At 41.8% G+C, this 13,238-nt stretch overlaps 1 protein-coding gene across 3 annotated transcripts in view; it reads left to right on the top strand.

Annotated features, from left to right (window-relative positions):
• Positions 1–12,013, top strand: part of EVA1C (eva-1 homolog C) — a 108,508-nt gene extending 96,495 nt beyond the window's left edge. For all 3 annotated transcript variants that reach the window (XM_077479986.1, XM_077479985.1, XM_077479984.1), the window contains 2 exons: positions 1,284–1,373; positions 6,439–12,013. In XM_077479986.1, the coding sequence (XP_077336112.1) occupies positions 1,284–1,373; positions 6,439–6,824 (476 nt within the window). In that variant the 3' untranslated portion in view covers positions 6,825–12,013. The remainder of the gene's footprint in view (positions 1–1,283; positions 1,374–6,438) is intronic.
• The last annotated feature ends 1,225 nt before the right edge of the window (positions 12,014–13,238 follow it).

The following is a 13,238-nucleotide window of genomic DNA, read 5'->3' as shown; positions in this document are numbered from 1 at the left end:
TGAAAAAAAAATAAGAAACTATGAGAGATCCAATACCCAACAGTCCCCCAGACAAACCAAGCTGGTAGTACAAGAAGACCTTGGTAGAGTCTTTTCTATATTGTAGGAATCATAGGGGATAAGGGTCACAATTTGGAAGCCTTCCATCTGTGGGGGAATAGAAACTCAGTAATTGACGGCCTGCGAGGGCCTTAAATGGGTCGGAATCTCTATGTGCCACCCAACAAGTCCAAGCTTGGTGGGTTTCTTCAGGGACATTCTTGTCAGTGGAAACCAGGGTCTCCATGGTCATAATATCATTTGATATGCCCATTCCACTATGTTAATTTTCAGTGCTGCAAGATTGCAACCCGTGCCACTAATAAGCCGTTTCTCAAGACACCCTTCTCGGCTTTCTTGACTTTAGAGAAGGTTACCATCGACAAGAGAGCCAACTGGGGGGGTTGCCCTAACATTTAAGATGCCCATTGTTTTGTAGACAGAGAAAAGTTTCCCAAGTAGGGTGATATTAGGCAACAACTCCACCAAATGTTTTGGCTTGGTGCCAGGATTGTTAGAACATCTCCAGCACTGGCTGGGCTTTGCTGGCTATATACTGTATGGTTTAATTCAGTTGAAGTTTTTGTACCAGAGGGAGACTATTTTTTTTCCTTAAACATATGAATCCAGTCATCAGGGGAAGCTTGGTTTAGAGAGTGTTCCCACTTGGAATGAAATGGAGATCTACCTCCAAATGTCTCTGTATCTCAATATATGGTAAACCTGTGAAACCATATGGGTAAGTTGTATGTTGTGAGATAACGGAAAGTAGGTCTTCAAGTGGGGTGGCTGTAAGTGTCGCTTAAGTCTGTGAATGAAACCACAAAGTTGTGTGGTGACAAAACCAGTCTGAAGGTCTTGTATTTGCTGTCATAGAAGGAGGTTTTGTTTAATACTCACAGTTTTACTTTAAAGTGATTGCATTTTGCCAGACTGTGAGTGCTAAGATAGCTAAGCCGACAGTACGCCCAGCGTGCCACCAGTTAAATACTACAGATCTAACGCGAGTGTAATAAATGTCATTAAAGCTTACAGCCTCTCGTGTATTTACCTTCTTTACTTCTTGCTACTGAAGAATGATCAGAATGCACTTCTCATTCCATTGTCCTCAGAATGATACGCCTCATTTCATAGCTTATGTGTAATGTGGAATATGAAATATTATGCTCCTTGGTGACTCTTTTCTGCACATCTGTATGGATGGGAGATGTTCATTATGTCTGTGCATTTTTATTTTAAAACAGATATCGCACTGCAACCATCGGAGTCGCAGCTTCCCAACAGAGACGGGCTTCTCCTCAGTAACATCCTTGCGGCCTATTCTTACATCAGAGGTAGGATTTCTGTACGGACGGACATGCTGTGTGAATGGAAAGTCAACTGAGCCTAAAACCCATGCTATCTTTGTGTAAAGGAGCTACTAAAGCCATTCATGAATAAATCAGTAAGAAATTCCTGTATTTCACTAGGTACAGATAACATTTTGGTCTTTGTCAGATCATTTAGATGAGAAGTAGACTGTAACATGGGGAATAGAGTCGCATTGATGGGATAAACTGGTGAAGTTGTCACTTTTGCTGTTTTCATATTAGTAGCTGGTAGCTTAGGCTTCCCCTAGTCAGTGGCGGGCACCTTTGTCAAGCCAACAAGTGTAACTACTGTAATGCAGCCACACACTAGTTATCAGCTTTGATGTACCTTGATATTCATTGTCTAGCGTGGATGCCCATTATATTAGGCAAAAAACATTTTAATAGTAATCTGTCTGTAACTATTGCAATGCTTGTTTGCTCCCCAATAGATAAATGATTGCCAAATGATTGGGTTATACACGCGTTTAGCTAAATCTGTTGCTGACCAGGCAGCCTCTAGTCTAAGCCCGACCTTGGTCAGGTAGCTGATAAGGCCAGCTTAAAGGTTGTCCTACATAATAATATATGGGACCAACAATTGTGTAGTATGAGGAGTGAACTATAGTGATGGACTTTTCTAAAGAAATGAGGACAGTCCGAATCAGCTTTGTGAATTTCATCTGTCAAAAGTTTGCCGGTAATGCCCACACAGGACGAGGCGATCACCAAGCTGCCCCTCAGCTGAGGTGCCTATATTTACCATCTCTTCGCTCTTTTGACACAGGAACAGCAAGAAGATGTCCTTTGTATAATCCAGGTTAAGCTGGACATACACCTATAGATTATCTGCAGATTTTCTATGGTTAGATGGAAAAAGTGCAACAGATTTCTCCATGTTCACTAAACTGTGTGGATGAAGGAATCTCCCATTTTTTCCATATAACCATAGAAAATCTGCAGATCTATAGGTGTATGGCTAGCTTTACTCTGGTCAGGACTCTCTCCCCAGCCCCTGTAACAGCATTGGGTGGCTGTGTAGCCAATCACCAAGCACCAACACTTTCACAAGTGCCACTAATAAGGCAGTATAGCCAGCCCTGTAGTGTACCTGAGCTCCATCTGTTCAAAAGGGAACAGAAGGGTCATCTGTGCTTATTCTTATTGCAGACACTAATCCTCTTCTGCCTCCCCCTGCAGCGCTGCCAGCTTCTCCTCTTCTCCCTCCCTCTGGCTGCACTGCAGGGGGATTGGTTCCAGCACATGCATCCCTTCCATCTGCTGTCCAGACCCCCCTGTGTGCCCCTTTCCCCCACAGCACTGCCGGCTTCTCTCCTCTTCAGTCAGCTGCTGCTGCGGGCACACAGATGGGTGTTTCAGGATGGAGAGCGAGTGAAGGAACCAATAAATATGTAATTTACTGGCCCCTACCTTTCCTGAATGAACACAGTGAGCGATCGGTACAAATCACTCCCGTCTCCATTCATTACTGAAGCATAGTAAACTGTGTGTTTATAATTCTTCGGTTTGTGAATGGCAGTAAGCCTCAAAGTGCTTCATATTCATTCATCCGTGCAGCTGAGGCTATATAAAATGGGACTCAGTCACTTTTGGCCCGGGGGGAGAGAGGGGCCCTGTCAGGTCAGCTGTATGGAGCCCCGTGATTTCTAACAGCAGCCCTACTTTCACATGGAAGAGCGGGAGCATGTCACATGCTGTACCATACCCAGAAGTACGGGGCAGTGTGGTATCTCCCAGTGGCAAATCAGAGTGGCAGGGTACTGAAAGAAAATGTAGCAGATAATTAACTTGTTGCTTTGTCCTGCCTAGTCCAAACATAGAGTGCATCCAGAAAGTATTCACAGCGCTTCACTTTTTCCACATTTTGTTATACAGCCTTATTCTAAAGCAAAATTAAATTCATTATTTTCATCAAGATTCTACAAACAATACCCCATAATGACAACGTGAAGGAAGTTTGTTTGTAATCATTGAAAATGTATTAAAAAAAATAATCATGTACATGAATATTCACAGCTTTTGCCATGACACTCGAAATTGAGCTCAGGTGTATCCTATTTCCACTGATCATCCTTGAGATCCTTGATTGGAGTTCATCTGTGGTAAATTCAGTTGATTGGACATGATTTGGAAAGGCACACACCTGTCTATATAATGTCCCACAGTTAACAGTGCATGTCAGAGCACAAACCGGCCCATGAAGTCCAAGAAATTTTCTGTAGACCTCCGAGACAGTATTATGTCGAGGCACAGATCTGGGCAAGATTACAGAAAATGTCTGCAGCATTAAAGGTCCCAATGAGCACAGTGGCCTCCATCATTCATAAATGGAAGAAGTCTGGAAGCACCAGGGGCCGCTTGGCCAAATTGAGCTATTGAGGGAGAAGGGCCTCAGTAAGGTGGGTAACCAAGAACCTGATGGTCACTCTAAAAGAGCTCAAACATTTTTCTGTGGAGAGAGGAGAACCTTCCAGGGGAGCAACCATCTCTGCAGCACTCCACCAATCAGGCCCGTATGGTGGCACATGACAGCCCGCTTGGAGTTTGCCAAAAGGCACCTGAAGGACTCAAAGACAATGAGAAACAAAATTCTCTGGTCTGATGAAACAAAGATTGAACTTTTTGGCCTGAATGGCAAGCGTCATGTCTGAGGGAAACCAGGCACTGCTCATGACCTGGCCAATACCATCCCTACAGTGAATCATGGTGGTGGCAGCATCATTCTGTGGGGATGCTTTTCAGTGGCAGGAACTGGGAGACTAGTCAGGATTGAGGGAAAGATGAATGCAGCAATGTACAGAAATATCCTTGATGAAAACCTGCTTCAGAGTGCTCTGAACCTCAGACTGGGGCAAAGGTTCATCTTCCAGCAGTACAACGACCCTAAGCACACAGCCAAGATAACAAAGGAGAAGCTATGGGACAACTCTGTGAGTGTCCTTGAGTGGCCCAGCCAGAGCCCAGACTTGAACCCGATTGAACATCTCTGGAGAGATCTGAAAATGGCTGAGTACCGACGCTCCCCATCACACTTGATGGATCTTGAGAGATCCTGCAAAGAATGGGAGAAACTGCCCAAAAATAGGTGTGCAAAGCTTGTATAGCATTATACTCAAAAAGACTTGCACACGATACTCCTGTTTGAGCATCTATTTTTTCAGCCATTTGTTTTTTGTATGTATTTTTCGCGCATTTGCGTGCATATGTATTCAGCCGTTTACAATATGTTAATGGACATTTGCACACAAATGTGTGCATTTATATGCAAATGTGTGCATGAGGCGCAAATTACTGACCAAAATGCAGATTTTTAAATTTAAATTTATTTTTCCCTGAAAAATACGCAGGGCTTGTTTAACCGCCTGTGTGCATAGGCACATTACAATTAATGGGCTGTATTTTAGCTCAGTAAACAATAAGCTGTGCAGCTGTGCTGAGCTTTTTCTAGGTGCAGTGTGCAAGAGGCCTAATTGGTGCCAAAGGTGCTTCAGCAAAGCAATGAGCAAAGGCTCTGTAACCATGCGATTGGCTGTGTCCAATCACAGCCGGTCAAGTGTAAACACGTAGATGCCGAGAATCGTCGCTCCTCGTCTTACACTGACAGAGTGTGAGGAGAGGAGAGCCGATCAAGGGCATCTCCTTACAGAGGACATCTAGGTTTGTAATAAGGGCACTGATCATCAGTGCACTGATTACAATAAAGCCCCCACAGTTCCCAGCAATGAGTGCCCACCAGTGCCAGCAATGAGTGCCCACCAGTGCCAGCAATGAGTGCCCACCAGTGCCAGCAATGAGTGCCCACCAGTGCCAGCAATGAGTGCCCACAAGTGCCAGCAATCAGTGCCCATTAGTGATGGCAGTCAGTGCTGGCTATCAGTGTTGCCCAGCAATACCTATCACTGCTGCCCATCACTGCCACCCATCAATGCCCATCAGTGCTGCCTATCCATGCCGGCTATCAGTGCCCACTAGTGCTGCCTATCAGTGCCACCTATCAGTGCTCACCAGTGCCGCCTATCAGTGCTCATCAGTGCCACAGATCAGTTCCACCTATCAATCCCCATAAGTGTGGCATATTCATGCCTTCTCATCAGTGCCCATCAGTGAAGGATAAAAATTACTTATTTACAAAATTTACTGATAGAAATTAAGAAACTTTTTGTTTGGTCTTTTTTTATTTTATTTTTTAATCCAGAAGTGATTAAATACCCCCAAAAGAAAGCTCTATTTGTGTAAAGAAAATGAAAAACAATTCACATGGTTACAGTGTAACATGACCGCGCAATTGTCATTCAAGTGTGACAGCGCTGAAAGCTGAAAAATGCCCTGGGCAGGAAGGGGGTGAAAGTGCCCTGTATTGAGGTGGTTAATAAATTAGCAAAAGTTTTAAAACAAACTTTCATGTTGTCATTATGGGGTATTGTTTGTAGAAATTTGAGAAAAAGAATGAATTTTATTGATTTCGGAATAAGGCTGTAACATAACAAAATGTGGAAAAAGTGAAGCGCTGTAAATATTTTCCAAAATGCACTGTAAGTTCACTTTTAACCTGCTGTGGATACTAGGTGTACTACACACAGCCAATAAAAAAAGCTTTATCAAAGTACATATGGAATATGTAGTAGGTCTTGTCCTGCTGCACCCACCCAAAAACCACTGGAGATCACTGTAGTAGCAGTGCCTACTACAGTGGTTTCCAGCTTCTGGGGGATCCCACAGGTATGTACATAGTTACATTGGTACATGCGGGACTATTGTAACTATGGGAAAATATCCATACCTGGAATTCATCTTAAGTAATGATTTGTTAATGAGTTATTGCCGAATCAATATGCCTATTGCAGAAATGTAAACATTTCTTTGGCCTAAGGCATATACAGGTATGAGATCTGAACTGGTTATTATTGTAGAAAGTTCACATACTGGTACAGAATTCAAGATATTTGGTGCTGTATACAAATTGGGTATATTGCTAAATTCACAATAACACTGTACAACATATTACTGATATGCCTACCTCTAAATTTAGATCATCCAGAAACAGCGGCTTTGTTCTTTGTATCCAGTGTTTGTGTTGGACTGATCATCACTCTGTTTGCTCTGGTGGTCCACATATCATGGAGAAGGGACTGGCGCTCCCCTCAGAAGATGAACGGACAGGTAGTGCAGGATCAGGACTCTGAAGAGTCAGAGGAGTACAGCAGCGAAGAGCAAGAAGAGGACGAGTCCTCCAACAAGTCTCGCTTTTCTGAGGAATTCCGCGAGATGTGCAAAGTGCCACGTCCACTCTATAGCAGCTCAGATGCAGCAGATCTTGCCGAAAGGATTGAAAGAAGAGAACAAATTATCCAAGAGATCTGGATGAACAGCGGCCTTGATCTCCCACCTAACAGACTCACAATTCCATTCCTTTAACTAAAATGTGTCCTTCAGAACCTTTTGACTGAAAGCATTTGAACATCTTGCATCCCACAACTACCAGTTAGATTTTCCCTTTCGTTTTCCAGTCCTACACTAGAATTATAAAATGGACTATCTGATTGGTTGGTGAGCAGCAGTTCAATCCTGAGGCCTATAAAGATACAGTTCAGGTAAAGTACAGCAGTCTTGGCCAAGGCGCTTTAGAAAGGTCTGTCCCATCATATTTGCAGTATTGTGTTTTCAGTCCTTATGTATCGGGACAGTATAAGAGGATATGTGGTTTTCATAACAACCAATCAGATGCTTACTTTTGTATTCTGTTAGTAAAAAACATAAAAGCTCATATCTGATTGGCAGCTATAAACCCATTTTAGTTTGAGACCTGTACTTTCTCCATAGATGGTGAGCTGAAGGTTGACCACTTCTAATTCCTTCTGTGAAGGGAAATGTAATTGTTTTGTTTTACTAAAAAAAGCAGAATTTTTAAAAATGACTACAGATGATATAATTTCAAGATGCTTTTATATTTTTGTACGGAGTTATATTTATCTATGTAAAGTTATTCAGAGACATTTTCCATAATGTGTTCCTTGTTACCTATAGGACATTACTCAGCCCTGTAGCATCAATTATTAACACCACATTTTGAGGATATTAGAACTAAGCCATATCAACCAATAATATGTTTGTTTCCATTCTAAAAACCTTTTCCCCATTGGTTTATTTGGCATAATGCAAATACAAATGTGAGTACAATGCTAATTAAAGAAAACCTTGAGAGAAATACAGAGGCTGCTCCATGATGACCTCCATCTTAAAATGTTGGTTACATTCTTGTTTTTAGTTTTTGAATGCTGTCTGGGTCATTTGCTTGGAACAGGCATGCAGCTTGTGAAGACAGAACTCCCATTTAGTTGGCATAGCTGAAAGGCAATTCACATTTTCAATAGAGATCAGAAATGGCAGCCAACATATTGCTCTCTGTACAGGTTTTCTTTGAAGGGTCTGTCATCCCAAATCTAATATTTTTTAGTTATGGATGGATGGATGCTTTTCAGTTTTCATGGGCAGATTTTGCTGCTGGCTCCTAATATTTTTTGGGGATATGTGGTGACAAATTCAACCTGCCATACTTATTATTGGGAAGTCTCACTCCTACTGCTGATAAATTTAAAGCTGAACTCAAGGTATGAACCCTAACAGGCATGTACTGGCCATAGGGACTATAGGGAGTTTCCCGGTGGGCCGATGGCTCAGTGGGCCGGTTTCAGTGACAGACAGTGGCATCGCTGGGGGGGACTTTTGGGGCTATAGCCCCGAATCTGGGGCCCATAGCCCCAAGTCAGTCCAGGAGTCCCCAACCACAGGGTCCCGGCCCACTACCTGCCCTCTTTCTGGTGACCCTGATGTAAGGAGGGGCTCTCTGGGGACCCTGATGTAAGCCAGGGGCTCTCTGGGGAACCTGATATAAGAGAGAGGCTCTCTGTGGACCCCGGATGTAAGGGGGGGGCTCTGTGGGGACCCGGATGTAAGGGGTTGGATCTCTAGGGACCCTGATGTAAGGCGGATGATCTCTGGGGACTCTGATGTAAGAGGGGCTCTCTGGGGACCCTGATGTAAGGGGAAGGCTATATGGGGACCCTGATGTAAGGAGAGGCTCTCTGGGGACCCCGATGTAAGTGGGGGGCTCTCTGGGGACCCAAATGTAAGGAGGGGCTCTCTGGGAACCCTGATGTAAGGGGGCTCTCTAGGGGCTTTTTTGCGCAATTGCATACAGTTTATATACTGTTATTTGCGTGTTTGCAAAATTAAAGTGGGCCAGTCTGGATGAAGTCCAGGGCCAAATTTTTGTCCCAGTCCAGCCCTGAACCCTAATGCATATAAAGTTGTATAAGTTTACATAACCTGCAGAATTTATGATTAGTGGCCATTTTTCAGAATATGAATGCTAACAAAAACTTTTCTTTCACTCATGGTTAGTGTTTGCTATAGGAAAAAGGAGAACAGTTGGGACTTTATATGAAGCGGTGACCTGGTAAGGTCAATTGCCTCCATCCCTATCTATATGTCAAAAAAAAGAGGGTAAATGGGATTGGGACTTTGAATGAAGCACATAGGTATAAAGAATTCAGTTTATTGTATAAATTAACATACAAACGCACAATCATGAGTAAGTGTATATCCAATACAATTATAATAACTGGTACAATTCATAAAAATTTATATCTATGCATACAATGTAGACGGGTTGCCACATGATTATAAAGGATTAATATCAAAAATTATACATACTGACAGATATCAATTGAATCATAGGGACGTGGCATATAATAGCTCTATGAATATCGTGGATTGATCCACTCTTCAGGAGAATACGCATGCGTTCAATAAAATATAATAGAAGGAGTTGCTGTATGATTTGATCCTATCCAAGGAATAAATAAAAATTATATAAAATAAAATAAAACAAATTATAAAAACCAACTCTCTACCCTACTTACAAGGTTGGCTATATAATAAAATAAAAGTGTGGCACTGTAGATCCGCCCCCCCCTCAGGGGGCATCTCCAACGGGAGCTGAGGTGGTGTGAGAGGCCTGCTGTCCAGCAAGAAAATCATCCAGGGGATATAGATTTCAAGTATGGAAGTAGAGTGACCATAAGTGCTGAGACCATCAGTGAAGGACTTCTGAAAAAAATATATGTATATATATTTTATATAGTTATAGTATGACATGTGCAAGGTGTTCTGTGCTTCGTAAAGAACAGGGGTTAGTGTTTGGCTGAAGCCATTGAAGCCAATGGCTGATGCCATCAATCAGCTATGTTTACTCTTTTTAAATCATAATGACAACAGAAACTACCCAAATGACCCTGATCAAAAGTTTACATACCCCAGTTCTCAATACCGTGCATTGCCCCCTTTAACATCAATGACAGCTTGTAGTCTTTTGTGGTATTTGTGGATAATGCTCTCTATCTTCTCAGATGGTAAAGCTGCCCATTCCTCTTCGCAAAAAGCCTTCAGTTCTTGTAAATTCTTGGGCTGTCTCGCATGCATTGCACGTTTGAGAAATCCCCCCCAGAGTGGCTCAATGATATTGAGGTCAGGAGACTGAGATGGCCACTCCAGAACCTTCACTTTATTCTGCTGTAGCCAATGACAGATCACCATGGCCTTGTGTTTTGGATCATTGTCATGTTGGAATGTCCAAGTATGTCCCATGCGCAGCTTCCTGGCTGACAATTTTGAGCAAATTTCCTGTGCCTTTGTAGCTCACACATCCCCAAAACATCAGTGATCCACCTCCGTGTTTTACAGTAGGAATGGTGTACCTTTCATAATAGGTCTTGCTGACTCCTCTCCAAATGAAGCGTTTATGGTTGTGGCGAAAAAGCAAAATTTTGGTCTCATCACACCAAATGACTTTGTGCCAGAAGATTTGAGGCTTGTCTCTGTGCTGTTTGGCAAAATTGTAAGCGGGATACTTTGTGGCATTTGTGTAGTAATGGCTTTATTCTGGCGACTCGATCATGCAACTCATCTTTCTTCAAGTGTCTCCTTATTATGCATCTTCACACCACATGTTTTCAGATAGTCCTGTATTTCACCTGAAGTTATTTGTGGGTTTTTCTTTGCATCCCGAACAATTTTCCTGGCTGTTGTGGCTGAAATTTTAGTTGGTCTACCTGACCATGGTTTGGTTTCAACAAAACTCCTCATTTTCCACTTCTTGATTAGAGTTTGAACACTGCTGATTGGCATTCTCAATTACTTGAATATCTTTTTGTGTCCCTTTCTTGTTTTATACAGTTCAATTATCTTTTCACGCAGATCCTTTGACAATTATTTTGCTTTCCCCATGACTCAGACCCAGAAATGTCAGTGCAGCACTGGATGAATGATGCAAGGGTCTGTCAGGAGTCCAGAAACTGATTGACCTTTTATACACACACACTAATTACAAGCAAACATATCACAGGTGAGGATGGTTACCTTTAATAGCCATTCAAACTCCTTTATGTCAACTTGTGTGCATGTTATCAGACCAAAATCACCAGGGTATGTAAACTTTGGCTCACGTTCATTTGGGTAGTTTTTGTTGTCATTATGATTTAAAAAGAGTTGATTGATAATAAACAATCTCAGCCAGACACTAACCATGAGTGAAATAAATGTCTTTGTGTTATCATTCATATTATCTGACAAATGGCCAAGAAATCATAAAATCTGTCAGGGTATGTAAAATTATGAGCACAACTGTAATAGGTCAAGCTTGGGCCAATGTAAGTATGCATATTTTATATCTGAAGGACTGCTGGGGAAGCTGACAATCACTGTAGTTTTTGGCACTTCTTCAGTGATAGCTGCAATGTCCTGGGTCCTATGACCTCTGCATACTGACCACCGGGCTGAAAGTAAGAGCGGACAAGCACTGCAATCTGTGAGGTCTGGATAACTTGAGTATTAGAAGAGAGTCTCTATCTCAGGATAAAACTGAACTCCAGGTATGATCTATATTGCATATCCAGCTGGGACCAATGTAAGTGTGAATATTTCATACCTGAGGGACCGCTGGGGAAGCCTGCAATCACCATAGTAGTTGATGCTGCTTCCACAGCGGTCCTTCAGGTATAAAATATGAACACTTACGTTGGTCCCAGCTGGATCAATGTATATGCAATACATATCATATCTGGAGTTCAGTTTTTCCTGGGACAAAGACTCAGTTTAATGCTCAAGACATACTGACCTCACAATTCCCAGGCTCCAGGGAGTGGCTGCCCGCTCTTCTTTTCAGCAATCAAAAAACTTGACATTGTTCTTGCGTAAAGGGGATTTGGTGTCTATAAATGTGATTGAATAGATCCTGTCTCTGTTGTATGTTTACTTGGCAGATTATCTTTACAAAATGGGAACCAATAACTGTGCTAAATGTCCAATTGAAAGAATTTTGAATGTGTAATACCCGTACAGTTCTTGCAAGTCATCCCTCTGTACCTTACTGATGCCAGTTTGTCTTGATAAGGCACAACAGTTTGCCAATAACCTTCTGAACACACCTAAACATTTCCATCCATATTTAAAGCTAATAGAGCCACTGGTGGACTTTTAATTTCAAAATATGTGTACTACTGAGGAAAATAATATATTGGAAATAAATTCAATATTTATGTATATTATTTAAGAGTCTATTCTGTCTGTGTATTATGTCTCCCTTTTCACTGGATAACAGTTTATGCTTTCAGAAGTAACGTAACATATATTACTAGGTCATAAACTACCGTATATGGTTAAAGGTGTGTGGACATTAATACCTAGATAAGGTTTTTGGACATCCTAATCGAAATCCATGGTCGTGTCACCAATAACCCCTCCTCCTACGCTGTGGTTAGAACAGCCTTCATTCTACTGGGAGGACTTTCCATGAGATTTTAGAGTGTTTCTGATATTGTATGACAATAGCTGGCTCTCAATCTACATTCATTCCAAAGCTCTTCTGTAGGGTTGAGGTCATGGCTCGGTGCTGGCCACTTGAGATTGCCTGCACCCAACTCCTCAAACTATGTCTTGATGGAGCTGCCATTGTGCATATGGTCACAGTCATGCTGGAATTGAAAAAGACCTTCTCCAAAATTGAGTTAGGTTAGTAAATCAAAATATGTAAAATGTCTTTGTATTTTGAAGCATAAATAGTACTTTTCACTGGAAACACCTAAACTCATTAATTTGGAGGGTTACCCATATACTTTTGACTAGGGTTGCACTGATAGCGTTTTTTTTTACTGGCGAGTACCAATACCTTTACAGTGTAATTTGAGTCCATACAAAATGAATGGGCTCAAATCGCACTGAAAAGAATCAAATCAAAATCAATCTCAAATTAATAAATCAAAAATAAAAATTGAAAAATGAGTCCCACAGAATAAAGTCCAGCAAAACTGTAATTTGTAAAACTGTAAAACAAAAAAATGAAATAAAAGTCCATCCACAAATATCTTCAGAAATTGTGAGCCGTGTCAAATCTACCACCAGCTATGTGAAGAATGGCTCCTTACCAGAAGATTCTGACCCCCAATCCAGAAGGTTACAAACAGCATAAGAATAATATAGCAGCTTCTCCAGCCATCACATTCCTCCGCTGGTACATATGGCCTCCACTGCATAAAACATGGACAACTGCCTCCAAATAAACCCCAATCAATCCAAGCTCATGGGTGAGTATCGATGTATATAGAAAATAAGAAGGCTTCAAATAGTGAAAAACCCTAATTTTAATTGTATTAAATAAATAAAAACCCACTTACAAACTCAGAGTAAATCAGGTCTTAAGTTGGTTGCGCCGGCCGGACACACACCACAAAAAGCCCGTCCTCCCTGGATCATACACAGACACGAGGTGACGTC

This window comes from Lithobates pipiens, unplaced genomic scaffold (assembly GCF_037356315.1).
Source record: "Lithobates pipiens isolate NorthernLeopardFrog02 unplaced genomic scaffold, aLitPip1_a1.2 Scaffold_16, whole genome shotgun sequence".
NCBI lineage: Eukaryota > Metazoa > Chordata > Amphibia > Anura > Ranidae > Lithobates > Lithobates pipiens.
This window is presented reverse-complemented; position numbering and strand designations above follow the sequence as displayed.